General features: G+C 53.8%; 1 protein-coding gene across 2 annotated transcripts in view; it reads left to right on the forward strand.

The window, feature by feature from the left end:
• The first annotated feature begins 546 nt into the window (after nucleotides 1-546).
• Nucleotides 547-21,859, forward strand: part of SLC6A20 (solute carrier family 6 member 20) — a 56,063-nt gene continuing 34,750 nt past the window's right edge. Inside the window, exons 1-4 of one of the 2 annotated variants that reach the window (XR_011563062.1) lie at nucleotides 547-777; nucleotides 12,572-12,712; nucleotides 14,353-14,444; nucleotides 18,275-18,502. Coding sequence is in view for 1 of the 2 variants with exons in the window: in XM_019985053.2 (XP_019840612.2) it covers nucleotides 657-777; nucleotides 12,572-12,712; nucleotides 14,353-14,444; nucleotides 18,275-18,502 (582 nt within the window). In the remaining variant the exon portion in view is untranslated. The remainder of the gene's footprint in view (nucleotides 778-12,571; nucleotides 12,713-14,352; nucleotides 14,445-18,274; nucleotides 18,503-21,859) is intronic. The other variant, XM_019985053.2, reaches the window with a different exon arrangement.

Below are 21,859 nucleotides of genomic sequence, written 5' to 3' on the forward strand. Positions count from 1 at the left end.
GTGGGGGAGCCCCTCACTTTTTCCTGGTCCCTGAACAAATATAAGCCCCCTCCTCCGGGAAGCCCTCCTTGACCACCCTAGCGCCCCCCCCCCCCCCACCCCCACCCCAGAACTGTTGACCCCTTTGCTTTGCCTTAGTTGCCCTCCTTGTGCGTTTCTGTCTTAAATATGGAGTAAGATAAACCATATGGAGTTATCCTTTCTGGGGGTAAAACCTGGTTGAAAACGGGCTCTTTCGTCCAGTCCATTGAAGCAATTCCCTTTACCAGAGTGTCAGCTCCAGGAGGGCTGGGGGCTATCTGTCGTTCACAGCCCCATCCACAAAGAGTGGCACACAGGTGGCCACGCTGTAAATAGCCCCTCCCCGGAGCTCGCAGCCGAGACACCAGCCCCCGCGTGGAACCGGAGGGGCCGGGGCGCCTCCCTGTTCGGCGCAGTGTCGGGCGCCTTCCCGGCCGCGGCGGCCCGGCGGCGGGGTGGGGCTCGCCGTCACCCATTTACTAGCCTCGCCCCTCCGACGGGCGCGCCGTTAATGAGATTAGCAATTAAAAAGCCGGCGAGAGGCAGAGGCGTGGGGCCATCCCCTGGCCAAGCCGGGCGGTACGGCGCTCCTGGCGGCCGCGCACCCACCGCGCCGCGCGCCGAGCCCGGGGGCCATGGAGAAAACGCGGCCGCTGTGGGCCACCCCGCTGCAGTTCGTGTTCGCCTGCATCTCGTACGCCGTGGGCCTGGGCAACGTGTGGCGCTTCCCCTACCTGTGCCAGATGTACGGCGGAGGTGAGTGCCGGCGCCCGGGCTGCGCCCACCCCGCCAGACCGGCGCGCGCCCCTTCCGAGCCGGGGGGCCCGGGGCGCGCTGGGCTTGGTCCCGTGTTGCGTGCCAGGAAACAGGCTCAGAGAGCGAAGCGATTTGCCCAGAATCACGGAGCCCGGAATTGGACCTAGGACATCCCAGTCCACAGCTGGAGCCCTTTTCCAGAGCTCCCTCCCGAGCCCTCTGGGGCGGCCAAGCGCCCCCCAGCATCCCTGTCACCCCGGTCGGTCAGGCTGCCGCGCTAGGAGCAGTAGGAGCCGTCAGGGACACTCTTTTCCTCCCTCCGGAGCAGTGGCAATGATCTGACTGCTAGTGTGTAAACCTCACGTTTAAGTGTAAAAAGTGAGCAGGAAATTGTGTTGTTTAACAGAAACTCGTTATACAACTTTCAGATCCGAAGCATATTCCTGGCAGCATGACTTGAAACTCAGGATAAAATGATCCTGAGCTAGGCTTTTTTTTTTTTTTTTAACTTTTTAATCACAAGATTAATTTGGGTTTGGAACCACAGTAGGCAGGAAGGCTAATCACTCTATTTCAGTTTAGTTCGTTTGTTTTCTGCAAAATTTCCCTCATGTCGCAGGGCATCCCAGCCTTTCACTGGACAGCCGCACACCCACATAGCATTCCCCCGCCTTGCAGGGAGCTGGACGCACCTTCCAGGACCTGCCAAGGAGCCTCTGACAAGGCCAAGTGCATTTTTGGGAGGCAAGGTGGCAATAGGGATTGAAGTCTCAGCATTAAAAAAGTTTTTGAAGTATTCCATTTCTAGAACTTTACCTAAGTAAAATCGTTCTGAGAGAAGGCAGACACCAGAAGGATAGCCTCCGTCTTTAAATAAGAGCAAGACGTTGGAGACTTCCTAAGCCCTCAATTAAAGGGGACTGCTTCCAAAAAAAAAGGGGGGGGCGGGGACTGCTTCCATGCGTTATGGGACCTGCACGCCACGCACGGTGCTCTTGGAAGCCATTAAGATGGTGTTTTCAAAAAAAGTATTTGAGTATTGTTTCATGTCATAGATTAAACAGAGGGAGGGAAGTCAGATTCGAATCTGTATAAAATGCTATGCTATGCTAAGTCACTTCAGTCGTGTCCGACTCTGTGTGACCCCATAGACGGCAGTCCACCAGGCTCCCCCATCCCTGGGATCCTCCAGGCAAGAACACTGGAGTGGGTTGCCATTTCCTTCTCCAATGCAGGAAAGTGAATGAGTGCTCTTAATTATGTTTGAAACAATGCAGAAAAAAGGGAATGAGCAAAAACATAGCCAAGAGAATAAAACAACAGATATCTCTGGGTGGTTTTTGCTGACCTCGTACTGTGTGTGCGTGTGTGGTGTCTTCTATAATCAACACGAGCTGTTTTTTTCACAATAAAGGACAATGAAAGATGTTAGGTCAAAGGATTTACCAAATTTCAGACATTTAAGAAGACTAAGACTAAAACACTGCTCCATCAGTCACTCTCACCCCCAACTCCCAGCTCAAAAAAAAGAAAAAAAAACTTGACAAAAGGTTGTACAGGTTTTTTAATATAGTGCAATCTTAACCCTCAGACTCCTTTTTAAATTTGAAAGACATGTATATTATATATCATAATTATGTGAAGTGCATGGGTTCTCATATGCTATAACAGCTTGATAATTGACTTTTGAAAGCTGTCAGGATGAGATTTCCACATCATTCTGTGTTCAGCACACCTACCCGCAGTACCTGTATCCCGGCTACACGTTTCCCAAACATCAGGTCGGGTGAGCCGTACTGTCAGGGCTGTTTAATCCCTTGTTGCTAACAACACCATCACCTGGATAGTCTGCAGGTAGACACGGGTAGGGAGGGGTAGTTCTGAGGTAGAACATAATTGACCCTGGACCGACATGGGGGTGAAGGCACCCATCCTCTGTGCTGTGGAAAATCCCATATAACTTACAGCCGGCTCTTTGTATCCATATTTCCTCTAGATCCACGGTTCAGCCAAATGGGGATTATATAGTATTATTGGATTTACTGTTGAAAAAAGTGTGCGTATAAGTGGGTTCATGCCGTTAAATCAGGGTGGTTTAAGGGTCAACGGTGTATATAAGTTTCTGGGGAGATGGTAAGACCTTCAACACGCAGGAAAAGAAGGAAGAAATCTTGTACCTGGTACAGAGTCCACTTAAGCTGATAGGTGGACAGGTTGATGGATGGGTGATGGTTGAGCAGAGAATGGATACTGGAGAAAGGATGGATTAGGGGGTGGGGGAGTGGATGGATGAATGGATGGATCTAGGGTGGACAGATGTAGCTTAGTTGGATGGCATCCTCTCAGTCATGTGTCTGCAGATCAAGGACCAAAGAGTTTATCCTGTCTCACTGAGCATGTGACCACCCAGCACCTACCCCTGTTCTCACCTCATCTTCCAGCATGCTCTCCAGTTATCCTGAACAGCTGTTTGTTTACTGAACACTCACTCTGCCTGCACACTTTGCTCAAGCTATTCGTCCACGTGGACGTTAGCCTGGGGCACTCCCAGCACTTGGTCTGAAGGACTACACTTTGTTCTAGAGTTTCTCCCCCGTCTCTGTGAAGTGGTGACGTCAAAGGCGGTGCCCAGTCAATGTCTGTTGAATGAAGAAGGCAGGTCTGCGAGGAAAAGCTGCCGAGTTTGGGAGGCGGGGGAGTGGGGGGCTTTCCTGAGCCTCTCACTGCCCAGTGATGTCACCTACAATCAGTGTATTTACACTCCCATCCTGTACCTGACTGCTAACCAACCACATCATGAAAAGCTCTAGTGGGGTGTCTAACTTCCCTCCGCACAGAGCCCTGGCTTCCACCACCCCTACCCCCCACCCTCCAGCCAACAAAGAGCTTGTTTATAAACCGCACAGCCAGGCCATGCCCAAACACTCCCGGGAATAAAAAGGATTAGGGTCCCGCTTCTCTCATCAGGCTCTGCCCGTGACCAGGGAGGCTGGTTTCCTGGCTGCTCTGCGGGCCGGGCGGCACGAGGAATGTTAATTCTGAAGATTACAGGCCAGCTGCCGGCCCAGAGCAAAGGAAAGGCAGCGGAAGGGACTGGTTGCAGTCTGTGCTCTGCGAGGCCAGCAGGCCTTGGCGGCTGTGCCAAAGTCTAAGGCCGTGGTGTTCGGGAAGAAGTCAGGATACAAACGTGTTGCATCCTAACGTGTGGAAAACGAGTGCACCCACGGTTGACTTTTATATAAATTTTCTCTTCCTCGATGGCTCAGCGGGTAAAGAATCTGCCTGCAGTCCAGGAGACACAGGACACACGGGCTCAGTCCCTGGGTGGGGAAGACCCCCTGGAGGAGGGCATGGGAGTTCCACTGCAGGATTCTTGCCTGGAGAATCCCATGGACAAAGGAGCCTGGCGAGCTACAGTCCCTGGGGCTCGCAGAGTCGGACTCAACTGAGCCTGCGCTCAGATCATGGAGGAATAACCGGTTCTGTGGCTGATGGAAAGGTGGATTATTTTTTCCCCCCTAAATTTTCTCTATATGATATTTACCCTTTACGGGGAGGGGGGCAGTTAGGGGACACCTGACTCGGAAGTAAGATGATGGGACTTTTCCTCAAAGCCCCTCCTGCTCCTCCCTGGTACTTAGATCTTTGCATCTCAGATTTGCCCACGAAGCTTCTTGATGAACTACTGGCCCCACCCTTAGAGATTCTGAAACGGAGACCTGGGGCAGAGGGCAAACTGCATTCCACACTTTAGAGGAATCCCACCCCACCAGGCTACTAGCTGCTGGGAGCCAGGCACTGGGGCTCCATTCATGTAGTGCTGGCTTTGGAAGGAGGAGCAGGACTTAATTTATAGTGTTGGCTGGTGTGTGATGTAAACACCCACACAATGGCCGGGTTCAGACGGCAAGTGTGTTGTCCAGTGTAGTGTGGGGTTTGAGGAGACGTGCAGCTCTCGACAGCTGGTGTGAGCGGGCCCCGGCACGCCTGGAGCTACAGCCCTCTGGGCAGCACCCAGCCTGGGACTGAGCCGCACTGGGTCAGTCCACGGACGGACAGGCGGACGGCACGACCACTGCTCCCTTGTACTGTGTGTGCGTGTGTGTGCGTGCGTGTGTGTGTGTGTGCTCACGCACTCAGTCTCTGGATCTTGATGTTTCTGCAGTGCTCCTGGATGGAGCAGAATCCGGAGTTTCAGAGGCTGTAAAGTGTCAAGCACAATTTGGCAAGTAAGCTTGAGATGCTGGGTCCCAGGCGTCAGGAAATGTGGCCGGGCGGTCCCTTGAGAGAACACGTCTGTGGCTCATCCTGGGGATTCTGGGTTCAGTCCCAGTAACAACCAAGCTCTTGGGCTTCCAACACGTGCTGGGCACCTGGAAGGGGAACACAGGGAACTGCACAGAGATGCCAGCAGAGTTATCCTGGGGTTAGGCTGGGCCCAAAATAGGGAAGAACCTTTGTATTCTAGCACAAGTTAATCACTAAAGGGGTGTTGCCTAAAGCTTGAATTATACATAATGAGCCATCTCTGGGAACCCTGGCTCCCAGGGTAAGACGCATCAAGCTAAAATAGCTTTATTTAGCTCACGGGAGGGACTGTCCAGGTGGCTCAGTGGTAAAAAAAAATTTACCTGCCGATGCAGGAGACCCAGGAGACGTGGGTTCGATCCATGGGTCAGGAAGATCCCCTGGAGGAGGAAATGGCAACCCACTCCAGTAGTCCTGCCTGGAGCATCCCCTGGACAGAGGAGCCTGGCGGGCTATGATCCTTGGAGTCGCAAAGAGTTGGACACAACCGAGCGACTGAGCACTCACGGCTCAGAAACATCCTGGTGAGGCCCACGAGTGAATTGGCTGCATTGCTCTCCCCCACGCCCCCAACCAGGCTGACCGGAAGCAGGAAATGCTTGGCTTTACGCCCTCCCCCTTACTATAAAAGAGCCTGATTTCTTACTCTCGGCTTTGAGTCCGCCATCTTCTCAGTCTGCTAGCTTTCCAACTAGAGTTGCTATTCCTTGCCCCAGCAACTCATGTTTCCATTAATTGGCCCGTCATTCAGTCAGGAGCACAAACTTGGAGTAAGTAACAGATTTGGGGGAATGTTTGAGTAAGGCCCTAGCAGCCCTCAGGACCGCTCGTTCTGTGCACCTGGGCTTCAAAAGTCTCCGAAGCAGCACTGGCTTCTCCAGTGCTTGGCGTTTGGAGCTAGGAATTGATATCTGGGATCCGATGGATTTCATATAGTAAGGTAAATCACTCTGGTGTGTACAGCCGGAAACTTTATTTCCTTTGGGTGTGGGGCTTTTTCTTCAAAATAAGGCAAGTTGTTATGTATTTGAGTGGGCTACCCTGTTGGAGACAGGAAAGAGTTGCTGGACTTTTACCTGGTTCGTTTGATTCTTTGTTTTCTGTTCTTTTGTACAGATTTATTTTTTGGCTGCACTGCATCTTCGTTGCTGTGCTCAGGCTCTCGCTGCGAGCGCGGGCTCCAGGGCACGTGGGATCTTCTTGGACCTGGAACCCGTGTCCCCTGCATGGCAGGCGTGTTCTTTACCCTGGGACCACCTGCTTTCTCGGATGTTAGCATGTGTATGGGCCGTCTATATTTTGTCTTGAATTTCTGTCTTTAAAATGGGAAATGTTTCAACTGTCCCTAAAGAAAGCCCTCTGAGGCGTGTTTTGGGTGAGTGATCTGATTCCAGCTGTGCGTGGAAGGTGATTTCACTGTAACCCCGAGTGGCCACGGTACCTGTTAGGGTCTCCTCCCCAGGGGGCTCCAGCGGCGTGCCCCAGGGGCCCTGTGCACCAGGCACTGCCGCCCTTGCTGTGTTAGTGACGTCGCCTGTGGCCTCCTGCGTTGTTGGCATATGCAAAACCCCGAGACCAAACTGGAGGTTTATTTAGGATTTTCTGATTGTCTTTAGGGTTTTTTGTTTCATTTTGTTTGGCCCTGTTCCTCCACTTACAACCAAATCAATTTGATGATACTTAAAATACTTAATGATGTCACATGGAGGAGAGTAATAGAAAAGAAAAAAACAAAAACCTCTTCTTATCCCAGGGATAATAGAAAGGTTCTGCTTGGTTCCTAAAATCACCAAACGCCCCAGCCCAGCATTCAGCCTGGTTGTTTGATACCAAAAGGCACCCTTTTGTAGTTAGAGATAATCCATTGCTATTTATGGTCTTAGGGTGGCTGTTCTGTGAAGAATGGGGGGAAAATGGTGACATTCTCTACATGCAAGCGTTTGTGCTATTACATCAGAGAAAATAAGAAAAAGATGATAAGGAGAGTGAGGACAGGTTGCTGCAAACCTTAACTCCTCCAGCTGAGCCCAGGACAGCCCCTCCTTCAAGGGATCAACCAGAAAACCCCGTGTGAGCGCTGGGACGCCGGGACCCGGTCTGGTATCACCATCTAAGACCCGACAGGCACCAGTTGGGGCCAGAAGCCACTCCCGGGACAGGGCAACTTGGTTACCCCGTCGTCTCCTGGGGGCCTCAATGCCAACCACCTGCTGGCTAGGTTCGGATGAGTTTATTTGGAAAGATTGTGACCCCCTTACAAGGAGGCTGTCCTACAGCTGAACCCACTTAGCAGTATCATAGCTGAACCAAATTGGGTCCCAACGAGGGAGGCCTGCTCTTATTCAAACGTTGCTTCTCAGTACGTCCTAGCCGGGCTTTGAAAAGCGGACCCGAAGCAAAAGAGTCTGAACAAAATTCAAGCAATTCAACAAAAACCAGTGAAGACCCTTCTAAATTTTTGGAAAAGATTTATCAGGCCTATAGACATTATACTAATACAGATCCTGAGGCCCCTGAAAATATAAGAACGGTAAACTTGGCCTTTTTTTGGCGGGGGTTAGGGAATACCTTACAGCAGGAGAAAGTTGCAAAAATTAGTGCGTTTGGAATGAACCTTCTCAGTCGGTAGATGTTGCTTCCTAAAAGGGTTCAGCAGGGAACAGCAACAGAAGAAAGAAAAGACAAAATGAAATGCCACTTTTTTGGAAGTGGCACTGGATTCCGTCAAAGATGAATAACTCAAAGAGTTTAAAACCTTGGGCACTATACTAAGCTCTCCATGAGTTTGCCTCCAAGAGGTCTGCCTGTCCAATGAAGTAAATGGTCATTTCATTGTAACTGGAGACGTGTCAACCTGTTTAATTTTGTCCAAGTAAAAAGTCACAGCTAACACGGTTTCCTCACGCTTCTGTCAGTGGCTGGGCGCTTCTCTTCCAGGCTCATCAGGCCTGGTTCACACAGCTACATTTGCTGGTGGGTCAGCTGGGGTGGAAGGCCCCCCACGAGTTGGCAGTTGGTGTTGCGTTGGCTGGACCCCTTGGCTCTCCTTCGTGTGGCCCCTCATCCCCAGGTGGCCTGTGCGTGGTGGCCTCAGGGCTGGGCTCCAAAAGGATGAGGCTGGAGCTGGAAGGCATCTTGAGGTCTGGGCTCTGTAACCATCATGGTGCCCCCTTCCCCACATTCTAGTGGACAAAGTAAGTCCCAGGGCCTCTGCCCAGACCCACGGGCGGAAATAGACTCCGCGTCTCTGCAGGAGCGGCCAAGAGCACGCCTGTGGTGGTGGGGGGTGGCGGTTAGTCTCCCACTTTTGCCCCATTGACATGCAGGGGAGCAAGCTCACCAGCCTCAGGTCTCTGTTAGCTTATCTCTGATGCCAGGCTCTCCTCATACAGAGCCTGGGTCAAAACTCTTATATAAAAGGAGTTTGAGGAATAGTCCAGTTGGAAGAGGGTTTGCTGAGTGGGCTTGTACTCAAACTGATCACAAAACAAAATTCTTTTATTGAGATTTTTTTGCATACAGAAAAATCGACATTTTTTGGTGAACAGTTACATGAATTTTGACCAGTGCAGGCAGCTGTGTTATCGGCACCACAATCCCGAGTAGTCAGCCCCTCCTCACTCCAGCCAGCCCCCGAAGCCACAGCTTTTCCCCTATAGTTTTGCCTGTTTCAGAATGTCGTATGAATGGAATCACACAGTATGTCGCATCTTTTGAATCTGGTATCTTCCACTTAGCATAATGCTTTTGAGATTCTCCCATGTTGCTGCTTGGGAGAGCTTGTTTTTTTTTCAATTGGCTGAGTACCATTTCCTTATATAGATACACCAGGATTTATTTATCCATGCACTCACTGAAGGACAGTTAGATTGTTTCTAGTTTATGACAGCTGTGAATACAGACCCTGTAAATGTCAGTGTATAGGCTTTTGTGTGAATGTAAGTTTTCATTTCTCTGGAGTCAATACCCAGGAGTGGGATTTCTGGGTCATACGGTAAATGTGTGCTGAACTTTAGAAGCAGCTGCCAAGCTGCTTTCTAGAGTGGCTGAACCATCTTACATTCCCACTAGCGATGTATGGGAATTCGCAAATCCTCGTCAGCACTTGGAATCGTCAGCATTTCCTGTTGCCGGCATTCTGTTCGGTGTATGCTGACATCTCATGAAGGGTCAAAAATGCATTCTCCTAACAAACACCACTTATGTATTGTCTTCAGTGAAATGTCTTCATTTTTGTACATTTCTGAACGTGTTTTCTCATTTCTGAGTTTTTATTAATATATATTCTGGATATGAAGAAACGTGGATGTCTTTGTCAGATGTGTTTCCCTGATGCTTTCTCCCAGTTCGTAGCTTGTCGGTTTGTTTTCCAGATTTCTTTCATGAAGCACAGTTTTAAAATGAAGCCCAATATCTTACCAACATTTATCAATATTTTCTTTCACAAAAAGTTTTTCTGATGTTGTATCTAAGAAATCTAGGCCTAACCCAAGGTCAGAAAGACTTTCTCTTGTGTTTTCTTCTAGAAGTTTTATAGTTTTAGGTTGTCCGTTTGGTCAGTGGTCCATTTTAAGGGCCTTTTTTTGGGGGGGGTGAGCGGTGTATAAAATGTGAGACATGGGTTGAGGTTCACTTTTTCTGCATATGGATGGATTGTTCCAGCATCATTTGTTGAGAAAGTGATTGTAGACAGATCCACTTGGGACTGTGTGTCTGTTGGATGGTTGGGTGATGGGAGAGGATAGTAAAACCCACCGCAGGAAGGGCAGGGCTGCAGAGCCCTCATATCCCCATCTGGGCGCCAGGCCTTGAAGTTCCAACCTTCACACGGACAGTGGACCATCAGGCAGGGCCTGTGAGAGAGAAGAACGTTCTGTGGACCTTGCCAGGCCTCCCGTGGTTACTGTTTAACACCTTGGGTGAAATGAAGCTTTTCTTACAACCACTGAAGGCTGCTCCAGGCAGGCTGTATCAGCACAGCCTGTACGGATGGTGTCTGTTGGGCGCGAGCCCCCCGCGGCCTCTCGGACTCCTTGCTGTTGAGAGGAGCCGGTGAGATGCTGAAGCCCGGCGAGGGCCTGGCAGAGTCCAGAGATGAGGGGGCAGGATTTGCCGTCACCCTGATGTGAGCAGGGAGTTCGGAGCTGGGTGTGCAGAGCCCGCTGGCGTGCGGCCTGCTCTGGTGAGCACACGCTCGCACCGTTCTCTCCGAGGTGAGAGGGTCGGGTGGGGGTGGGCGGGGGCTCTGCATGGCCTTGGTGCCAGCCGCCTCCTTCTGGGATTTCTCTCCCGAGGAGATAAACGCACGGACCAGGCTTTGCTTACGATGGCAGAGGACCGGCAACAGCCTAAGCGTCCAGGGCCCGATGAGGACTTGTGGGCACGTTGTCCTAGTGGAATGTACACGCTGTGGTCCAGAGAGTGGTCGTGAGAGAAGCGTGGGCTACGGGACAGCACGAGTGTGCGGTGGCGGCTCTAAAAGGAAGCCTGTTGGCCGGGTTGGGCCTTAGTAGCTGCGCGGCATCTTGGGTTGCGGGACGCAGAATCTTTTTCTTACGGCCCACGGGCTCAGTTGCCCCGCGGCATGTGGGGTCCTAGTTCCCTGACCAGGGAGTGAACCCGAGGACCCTGCATTGGAAGGCTGAACTGACACTGAACCACCAGGCCAGTCCCCAAGGGAGCATTTTTGTGAGTATTAGATGTGTCTGTGAACATATGTATTCTGTTTACCTTGATACTTCCAGAGCCAGTTCCTTGTGTAAGCAGCCCTTAATCCCTGCAGCTGTAGGGTCAGGGTTTTCTTTCACTCAGAGTCCTGCCCTCCTCTCCCAGCGAACGTTTTTTCAGGTCCACTGACAAGGAGCCAGGAGCTGGGGGAGAGGTGTCCGAGGGCATCTGGAGGAGGAGACGGGACCAGCAGCAGAAACAGTGGGGCGGCTGGGCCGGGGCCCCCCTCCAGCAGGCTGCCAGCCCCTTTCCATGTGTCTGCGGGTGGGGGGCTCCTTTCTTGGCTCTGTTCACTCCCCCTGCTCCCCACCATCACCAAGGGTCCGCGTCTGCAGATGGCGCCTTAGGAACCAGTGGCTCAAATCTGCGCTAGTCACAGTGGTGGTGGTGTGCAGTCGCTCAGTCGAGTCTGACTCGGTGCGACCCCGTGGACTGGAGCCCACTAGGCTCCTCTGTCCATGGGATTTCCCAGGCAAGAATACTGGGGTGGGTTGCCATTTCCTTCTCCAGGGGATCACCCCGACCCAGGGATAGAACCTGCATCTCCTGCATTGCAGACAATTCTTTATCACTGAGCCACTTGGTAACCTGTTATTAAAATGAAAATTTAGGCCAAGGGCCACTGTATAAAATGGACATATATACAACAGAAGTGCTCCTTCAAGGGAGGCGGTGGCCTGGGTTCTGTCTACTGGGGACCCCTTGTCTCCACACATACCTATCAAGCCCCAGCCTCGTCTCTGAAGACATAGGCCCTGCAGAGTACCTGTGGTTCTTGACAATCATAAGGCCACTGAAATTTTTCTGCCTGGGTGACCCCTCGTGGGCAGGAAGCAGGGCTGCTATTCTCCTATCCTCCGCACACTCAGCTCGGGGCCTGGCCCAGACTAAGTGTTCAGTGAGGCACCTGTTTAGGGTAACACCCACTGTGGGGCACCATGCGGGCCCCGTGAAAAGCCCAAGGGAAGTACGTGGAGGTGGGTGGCTGTCTGGCCGGATCGAGGGGCGATGTTCAGAACAGGTAACCACTCAGTGGCCTGGGCTCTGACCAGCCATTAGCTGCTTTAGCAGAAATGGAATCGGGGCTTCTGGCAGAGGGGCGGGGGCAGCTGAGGCACTGAAGGCGCTCAAGGGTCTTGGGACAGGGCACTTTACCACGCAGGATGGAAGTATTTAGAGACATTAAGGACTGATGTGGGTGCATGTGATCCGTGGGTGGCACGGTGAGTCGAAAGGTAAAAGGATAGAAGGATGGGTGGATGGAAGGACAGACGAGTGGACAGGTGGAGGGATGGATTCTGGGGAAAAGGGAAAATTCAGGAATGGATGGATGGGGCTTCCCTGGTGGGTCTCTGGTAAAGAATCCAATGCAGGAGACACGGGTTCGATCCCTGATCCAGGAAGATCCCACATGCCACAGAGCAACTAAGCCCCTATGCCGTGACTACTGAACCTGACTCTAGCGCCCCGGGGAACCACAGCTACTGAAGGCTTCTCACTGCAGCTGGAGAGTAGCCCCCACTAGCTGCAACCAGAGAAAGCCCGCGTGCAGCAACGAAGACCAAAAGTAAACGAAGACCACAGCCAAAAGTAAACAATATATTTTAAAACTGTGTTTAAGAACGGATGAATGAAGGGAAAGTTAGGAGAAGGAAGTGGCGAGTAGAATGTGGGGGGGTGGTGGAGAGGAAGGGTGTGTGTGGGGGTCCCCGGGGGGAGCCCCGGGTGACGGCCCAGCTTTGTCTCTGCCCGCCTGCAGGGAGCTTCCTGGTGCCCTACATCATCATGCTGGTCGTGGAGGGCATGCCGCTGCTGTACCTGGAGCTGGCGGTGGGGCAGCGCATGCGCCAGGGCAGCATCGGGGCCTGGAGGACCGTCAGCCCCTACCTCAGCGGCGTCGGTAAGTGGGCACCCCTCAGTCCCCTCTGGAACAGGGAAGTAGGGCTTCCCTGGTGACTCCACAGCACAGAATCTGCCTGCCAACTCAGGAGATGTGGGTTCCATCCCTGGGTTGAAAATACCTGCTAGAGGAGAAAATGCAACCCACTCCGGTATTTGCCAAGACTTGGACACCACTGAGCGATTTAACTCATGCTACTTATGGCTTGCCAGTGTTCTTGCCTGAAAAGTCCCATGGACAGAGAAGCCTGGCCGGCTACCATCCAGAGGGTCTCCAAGAGTCAGACGAGGGGGCGGTTCCACTGGATGTGTGAGGCCTGGACAGCTGTACACACACATAAGAAAGAAATGCCCAAGACAAGAGCTGTAACCCAGTGTCTGGGCCCTGCCACCGGCCGCTGCGGGACCACACAGTGGCTCCTGCTAATTACTGACGTCTCCCCCCATCAGCGAGCACCAGTGCTAGGCCGCTGGCCTGTGTGAGTGTGAGCTCACGAATCATCATCACACCAGAGGGCTTGTGGGGTGCTGCTAATATCCCTGGTGCATGGAAGTAGGGGCCCAGTGAGTAGCAAGAGGGGTACTGCCTTCCCTCTCGCCTCCTGAGTTACTTTCAGCCAGTGTCTGGGGTGCCCTCGTGGGATCTTTGTCTGCCCAGCACGGCCCTCATGTGCCAGGCTCCCCTGGGAGCAGGACGAACTTTGGCCAGCAGTGGCCACGGTCTGTTCTGCTCACCTCTCTCACACCCACACCCACACACACATACAGGCAGAAAGGGGAACAGGAAAACACAGGAAAGTTTCAGGAACAGGGCACGTGTGAACTGGCACATAACTTCATCTCAGGTGCAGAAGAAGTGTGTCCAGAGGCCTCACACATCCAAGGGGAACTGCCCCCTCGTCTTGAACGGCTGTTAATTTTTAACACAGAGGTGTGTGCTTTTATGATGGGCCCAAGCCGTCAATCACAGAGGGCTCCTCCGAGGCAGCGTTTGCGGCCTAATAGGAAAAACACCAGATGTGGGTGCCAGCTGGGGATGCTGGTGAATGTTTACCAGCCAGCTCTGCAAGGCGGGGTGGGGTAGGGAAGGCCCGAGGAGAGGTCCCGGAGCAGGGGCTCGGCCCGGAGGCGTGCACTGGCTCTCCAGACCCCCACACTCTGCTCCGGGTCCCCCGGCACCCCGACTGGTTCCCCGCAGGTCTGCTCAGCTCAGGGGCAGCCCCGTCCCCTCCACGCCTGACACTGCTCCCAGCCTGCTCCCCACCACCACGGAGCAGGGTGTGGCGCCAGCGACCCCGCTGTAGGCAGGCCGAGGAGCGGGCAGCTGTGACGTCTGGCATCAGTGACACGAGGCGCGAATCCCAGCTCCACCGCTTCATAGCGGCGTGGCCTCGGGGAAGTGCTGTGTTGGCTGCCCCTCTGCGAAGTGGGCCTGAGGTCGCGCTGCAGTTGTCAGGCCCCTAGAAGAGCGCCACCGGCTTCACGGCCCAGGAGGCGGGGAGGGCGGCAGAAGGCGAGACCGACCCTTAGAGGGCGCTCGCGGGTGCCAGGCCCCACAGCGGGCCCTGCCGTGGCGAGCGGGCCCTGCGGGCGTGTCCTGGCTCCGGGCGCTCCTCAGGGCCCCGCGTCCTGTCTCCGCAGGCGTGGCCAGCGTGGTGGTGTCCTTCTTCCTCTGCATGTACTACAACGTGGTCAACGCCTGGGCCTTCTGGTACCTCTTCCACTCCTTCCAGGTGAGCGGCCGCGGGCGGCAGCAGGGCCCGGGGGGCGGGGGCGAGGGGCGCCGGCCTCAAGGGCGCCGCGCCAGGCCAGGGGCGGCCAGGCACCCCGGACCGAGCAGAGGGCTTCCAAGCCGGGGATCTGTGGACCCCTGCTGTTGTGTGCAATGTGTGCGTACATTTTTGGGGAGCAGGCCCCCAGATCTCATCAGGTGCTCTCTGAAGGATGTGACCCCCTCCAGAATATCAAGACCCGCTGCCTGCTGGGCTGGGGGAACCTGTGGGGACAGCTGATGGGGACTGCCCCCCGCTGAGCGTGACCTCGTGGCCTCCCCCCCCTCCGCCTCCTGCCTCTCATCACGTGTCCTCCCAGGTTTCTGACCCCAGCCGGGTCCCTTCTTGTGTTTGCAAAAGTTCTAGAAGAACCACCGTCACCCTGTAACACAAAGATGCGCATTTGAAACACGCATTTCTGACTGTAGCCCTAGCTGATGCTCACTGTAGAAAATGTGGAAGGGACTGGGGCTTGTGGCGAAGAGAGGACCCTAATTCCACACCGAGAGGGGGTCTTAGTGTCCAAAGCTTCCCCTCGTGGCCTGTGTCCACATCTTTTCCTCAGAGTCTGTCTGTCCGCCCCCAGGGCCCCTCTTCATGCGGCCTCCTGCACCTCAGCCTCTTCCCAGACGGGGAAAGATGGGGAGACGGGAGCCCCCGGGGGGGATGCCTGCCCCTTCGCCACTGAGCCAGGCCTTCACGAGCCAGACCCTGTCTCCAAGGTCAGAAGCTATGTGGGCCTGGTTGTGGACTCGGAACTGACCCCAGCTTGTGAGGCCAGTCTCTGGAGCATTTGAGTACACCCTTGAATCTTTGGGGCCCTGAGAAATGCTTGGGTGAATATTCGACCTCAATAGTCAAGGGCTGGCATCCTTCTCAGAAGATGCTATATCCACATCCAGCGGTAGCTTTCCACTCTGCCACACCCAGGTCATCTGGTTGGAAAATGCCCTGACAGGACGGACTCTGCTCTGAGCTCACCTGTGCCTCCCTTCCTCCCCCTGGCTCAGCCTAGAGTTCCATGAAGACTAATCGCAACCGTGCCCCTCCTCCACCTTCTGGGTGGCAGCGGGGCAGCCTCTCTGCTCTCCTGCCTAGGGACCATTCCCTTCCTCCATGCTGGGCTACCATGTGTGGCTGGGCAGGCTGTGCGCTGCACGATGCCATTCCAACTGCGGCGTTGTCATACATGCTGCAGGCATTATATATAGGCATCCTGAAGGCCGTTTTCCAAAAGTGGAAGCATTGTGTGAACAAATCAAGATGATTTGACCATTTTCCAAAGGCAAAAATAAAGTATATAAAGTAAGGGGGTACCATTCTCTAACCCTCAGAAGTGTCAAAGTCACGGATTCCTGGAAATCACTTGGCCATTCATTCCGGCCCTCACAGGTCCATGTGCCTCTCCCGCATCCCTCTGCCGTGAGGCTGCCTCCATGGTCCCGAGGAATGACCGTGCCTCCAGCTGCAGACACTCACTCACACTTGCTCCGGGCCAGCTAGCGCCACCAGCACTTTAGAACTATGCCCTTGTGTAATCACAACCACACCCTGCGATACTGGTGCCCCAGGTTCCAGAGGGGCGAAGTTGGAAGGCTGGACGCAGCAGCCTGGCCGTGGGGTCTGTGCTCTGGTCCAACCAAGTCGGGCTTTCCAGCTTTTCCCCGTGGGAGCTCCAGGCTAATAAGCATGTGAATGCAGGGATCTCGGCCTGCTCACCTAGTGATTCAGGGGGAGAGAGGCTGGGTGCTGAGAAGTGGTCAGTCTAAGTCCTTCCATGCTTAAAGCTTCTCCATGCTGGCTGCGAGCTGGAATCACCTGGGGGAGCTTTTAAAACTCAGACCCAGGCCCCACCCAGACCAGTGAAATCTGAGTCACTGCCGATGCAGCCTGGGTGTCAGAGTTTTTAAAGCCTCCCTTCCTCTGAGTGATTTAAGTCATGTTTGTGTAGCCAAGGTTGGCGACCAGGCTGTGCTGAACAACAATGAATGGACGCAGTCAGTCCCCCCTAGGCCAGGCGGACCCAGGGGGGCTGTGGTCTGGGCTTCAGGTCCACAGGGACCCCCTGCCTGATGGGGGTGCAGTCCCGGCTGTCACTCCACTTTGGTTTGCTCCACGCGGCCTTTCTCTCCACCAGTCCGCCTCGCTCAGCAGTCCAGCCCAAGGGTCTGTGCAGGGTGCTGGTCCACGAGGGTGAAAGTAAAAGCTGCAAGGCCTCAGATGTGAGGCCAGGAGGTCATGCAGCCGCACGTTGCCTCCTGTTGGTCAGACCTGGACACAGGTCAGCCCGGGTCACGGGCAGGGGCAGAGGGCACCGCCTCTCAAGGGGAGTTGCTGGTGGTCACCTTTGGAAGCATTTTAGGTCAAAGCTAGAAACCGGCTTGGAGGGGTCGTTTTCTGCCAGGGGTCCCAGCAGCACAGGGGCCTAAGCACTTTCCAGGTGACAGACGTGGGCTCCAGCTCCTTACCAGCAGAGTGGCCCTAGCCCATCAGGTAATGCTGTTGGGGCTCATTTCTGTTTCCTGTGAAATATAGGGGTTGAACCCATTGGGGTTAGACTTGCTTCTGTCAGCGGGGAGTTTTTATCTAATGAAATCTGATCCACGTGGGGCTGGTTTTTGGCAGAGCAGAGGTGGGACCCTAACCCCCCTCCCTCCCCCACTCAGTTCAGCACTTCTCTTTAGCTCTTGGCCTTGGGTCATGTTCATCATACCTGCACCATTTCAGTTCAGTTCAGTCTCTCAGTTGTGTCCAACTCTTTGCGACCCCATGAACCGCAACACGCCAGGCCTCCCTGTCCATCACCAACTCCCGGAGTTCACCCAACCCTCTGCACCATTTAGGCACTCTGGTTTCTAAGGGAGAGAGAGCCCAGCTGGAACTAGCTGATGCAGAAGAAGCCCTTCCTGGCTCTACCTGCAAAGTCCAGGAGTGGAACTGCTTCAGGTGTAGCTTGACTCAGGCTTAACAGGAGTCATCAGTACCTGCTCGTCTGTCTTAGATACAGAAGAAGGCTGCGGTGGGAACAAACCGCAGCCCCCTCGAACTTCCAGACACAGTGACTGTTAGGAAATGCCCGTCTCCACCCAGGTAGCAAGGACAGGACCCAAGTCTTATTCCTGCTGGGCCTTGCTAGGGGCTTGTGGAAATAAAGACCACCCAGATGAGAGCAAGCAGAGGCTATTTATCCAGAGTTTGTTACGACGAGGGAGTCCCATCACTTGCATTTGACAGAGACTCCAGGGCAGGCAGACGACTGGGGAATTGTGTTGGGTGTGTGACTGGTTAGGCAGGGGGTCTCTGGCTTTTTCCTCTTGGTCCTGAGTTGGAGGGAACACAGGTTCAGAAAGCTGCAGTCAGTGACCAAGTCCTGACCGCTCCTAGCTGATGACTGCAGGTACTGCGGTTTGGGTTCCTGGGTTGGAGGCTACAGAGGTTGTGGGTCAGAGTTCATTTGTCATAGACAATCTGGCCATTGTCCCTTTGATTCGATCTCTCCCACCCAGCATAGAGCCGAGATGTTTTCAGCAGACACCCACGGGATTGGTGGGAGTGTGGGGCCCCTGCCCGCCTGTCCCTCTGCCCAAGCCCCTCCTGTGCCCGGGGTGGGGGACAGCCTTTGGCTCCTGGCCTGCCTTCAGGAGCTCCTGCCCTGCCTTCAGGAGCTCCTGCCCTTTGGGGACCAGTGACCTCTTCCAAGAGCCTCCCCTCAGGGCCGCCTCCCGTCCTCCCACCCCGACCTTTGGCCTCCACCCTCACCGCTGAGTGTAATGTTTATTTTGACCCCACAGGACCCCCTGCCGTGGTCCGTGTGCCCGCTGAATGGCAACCGCACCGGCTACATCGAGGAGTGTGAGAAGGCCTCGTCCACGCAGTACTTCTGGTACCGGAAGACCCTCAACATCTCGCCATCCATCCAGGAGAGCGGGGCGGTGCAGTGGGAGCCGGCGCTGTGCCTCATCCTGGCCTGGCTGGTGGTGTACCTGTGCATCCTGCGGGGCACCGAGTCCACCGGCAAGGTAGGACTTGGGGGGTTAGTGCCCCGGGCAGCGGCGAGGCCGCCTCCGCAGCCGGCACTGGGGAGGAGGGGCGGACGGCGATGCTGGCTCGCGTCTAGCCACTGGAGACGGCCAGCAGTCCTGGAAGTCACAGCCCTGAATCTCGAAATGAGGGCCTCCCCCGTTCCTGGAAAGATGAGCATGTCTGTCCCAGTCCCCCGCCCGAACCACCCAGGGGAGCCAGGCAGCTCGACCTAGTTTTCCTCTCTCTGAAAACTTGTCACGTCGACGTCGTCCCCAACACACACTGCACTCAGCCTCAGCCGCACCGCCGGGAGAGCTCCTAGAACTTGGGTCCGACCCTCAGAGCTTCCGAGACGGTCCGTGTGGGGTTCCCCTGGGCACTGGGACTTTCAAAGCTCTCCAGCTGACCTGAGTGAGCAGCTGAGTCTCAGAACCTTTGGTCCAAGCTGCTTTCCGTGACCTAGAGAGCTGTCGGGCCTGATTAGAAACCTCATCTCTTTGGTGTGTCCCTAAGTTTGTGGTCCTGCCAGAGTGAGGACGTTTCTTTGATCCACTCCGTGTGGAACGTTTTCCTGGAGGGGTTCCCTCACCTCCCGTCTCTCTCCAGCTGCAGCAGACGCTCTGGACGCGCGTGTGCCCCCCTCACGCTCAGTCACGCCTCGCAGTCCATCCGTCGTGGGTGGGACATGCCCGTTGTTTCAGTCTTCAGTCCTTCCCAATAGATCTCGCTGTCCACTCACCTGAGGCTTTCAGAGGTGAAGTCCTGCCCAAGGGCGCCGAGTAGAGAGGGCAGAGCCAGGCAGACCCTGCTTTGCCCCAGAAACTCCCCATCATTTTTGATCGAACACCTCCTGCTGGCCCACACTTTTCAGGACTCAATCAAGCCCAGCTTTTCCCTTCTGGAGGCCATACGAGTTCACCTGGCCCCTTGCTCCTGGCCAGCCCAGTCACCTTGTCCAGCCCGCCTTGTGTCTCTAACACTGGCTGGTCTGTTTATGCTGTTAGTCTTAGCGTGGCGCCGTCCTCGCTGTAGCCTGTGGCATCTTTTGATGCGGTGTGCACGCCTCTCTCCGGCTGTGGCGTGTGGTCTCAGGAGGTGTGGTGTGCTGGTTTACTTGCCCCACAGCACATGGGATCCTAGTTCTCTAACCAGGGATCAGACCCCTGTCCCCTGCACCAGAAGGCGGATCCGAGACCACCGGACCACCAGGGTAGTCCCCCCACTGTGTGTTTCTTGAGGCATCGAGACCAGAGCTACCCACAGTATTTTAGGTGTCCAGTGACACCCCAGTACCGTGTCTAGTAGGTTATCTTCTTTCGGTTTCCGGGGCCCTGTGATGGCCAGCATCTTAGTCCCAATAACCCCCATCTCACCATCAAAAAGCTGAGATGCTACAGCAACTCACTCTGTCCCATCTTGAAGTTTGGAGGATATTTTATGCTCAGAAAAAAGGTTTCACCAATGGCCTCTGCCAAATTATCATGAACATGATCCAGAAGATCCAAGGGCAGTATCTGCAAATGTGGAGATTCAGTGTTCAGTTCGGTTCAGTCGCTCAGTCATGTCCGACTTTGCGACCCCATGAACCGCAGCTTGCCAGGCCTCCCTGTCCATCACCAGCTCCTGGAGTCCAGCCAAACCCATGTCCATCAAGTCGGTGATGCCATCCAACCATCTCATCCTCTGTTGTCCCCTTCTCCTCCTGCCTTCAATCTTTCCTAGCATCAGGGTCTTTTCAAATGAGTCAGCTCTTTGCATCTGGTGGCCAAAATATTGGAGTTTCAGCGATGAGGCCATCCCTTTTCCAGATCACTGAGAAACTTGCTAAATGAGGACATGTCATGACAGGAAGACTGACTATTTCCTCGGCTTAAGCTACACCCCCCTCCATGACAAAAGTGCCCAACAGTTGTTAGTTTATGGTGTACAGCAAAGCGATTCAGTTGTGGGTATTCTTTTCATATTCTTTTCCTTTATGGTTTATTACAGGATATTTAGTGCATCCTGCGCTAGACAATAGTGAAAGGTTGTTGTTGAATCACGCGAATACACCGGGATTCTTGGCCCCCGGAGGAGAAGAATTCAATCAGGGGCCAGAGACGAGGCTTGATCGCTCAGAGCTTTTGTGTAATAAAGTTTTATTAAAGTATAAAGGAGATAGAGAAAGCTTCTGACATAGGCATCAGAAGGCGGCAGAAAGGGTACCCCCCTGCTAGTGTTAACAATGAAGTTATCTAATCCAAAGAATATCTGGGGGTTGTAAAGACCTCACCAGACCTACTCCCATAATTTACATTTTAAGATAACACTGTCCTCAGGCAAGATACATCCTTGTAAAGACCAGGTCTACTCCCATAATTAACATTTTAAGATAACAGAAGGTTGAATCCAAAGACTGTCCTTAGGCAGGATACATTATTGTTATATAATCCTAAGGAATGTGGAGAAAGAAAAAAAGTTTGTCCTTTCTTCCTCCTTGAGAATTCCAGAGCCCTCTCTCCTTGGGGACCCCTAGACTCCCTATCAACCTGCCTAGGAAATGACTCTCTCAATGGGACCTTGCTGTTTATCCATTATATGTATATATGTTTTATAGTTTGCATCGGCTAATCCCAGACTCCAGTCCAAGCCCCCCACCCCCTTTTCCTTAGCAACCACAAATCTGTTCTCTGTTTTGTAGCTACGTTCATTTCTGTCATATTTTGGATTCCACGTGTAAGTGATATCATATGGTACTTGTCATTCTGACTGACTTCAGTTAGTACAACTTGTGGGCCCATCCGTGTCACTGCAGATGGCATGATTTCATTCTCTTTATGGCTGAGTCGGAGAAGGCAGTGGCACCCCACTCCAGTCCTCTTGCCTGGAAAATCCCATGGACGGAGGAGCCCAGTAGGCTGCAGTCCGTAGGGTCGCTGAGAGTCTGACACAACTTCACTTTCACTTTTCACTTTCATGCATTGGAGAAGGAAATGGCAACCCACTCCAGTGTTCTTGCCTGGAGAATCCCAGGGATGGTGGAGCCTGAAGTGACTTGGCAGCAGTAGCAGCAGCATGGCTGAGTAATAGTCCATTGCTTACCTATATCACATCTTCTTTATTCATCTGTTGACGGACATTCAGGCTGTCCCCATGTCTTGTCTGTCATGAATAGCGCTGCTGTGAACGTAAGGGTGCATGTATCTTTTTTACTTTTAGTTTTGTCTGAGTATATGCCCAGGAGTGGGACTGCTGGGTCATATGGCAACTCTAGTTTTCGGAGGCTTTCTCTAGTGGCTGTGCCATCTTACATTCCCACCAACAGTGTGGGAGGGCTCCCTTTTCTGCACACTCTCTCCAGCATTTGCTATTTG

Source organism: Bos indicus, chromosome 22 (assembly GCF_029378745.1).
Source record: "Bos indicus isolate NIAB-ARS_2022 breed Sahiwal x Tharparkar chromosome 22, NIAB-ARS_B.indTharparkar_mat_pri_1.0, whole genome shotgun sequence".
Classification (NCBI taxonomy): domain Eukaryota; kingdom Metazoa; phylum Chordata; class Mammalia; order Artiodactyla; family Bovidae; genus Bos; species Bos indicus.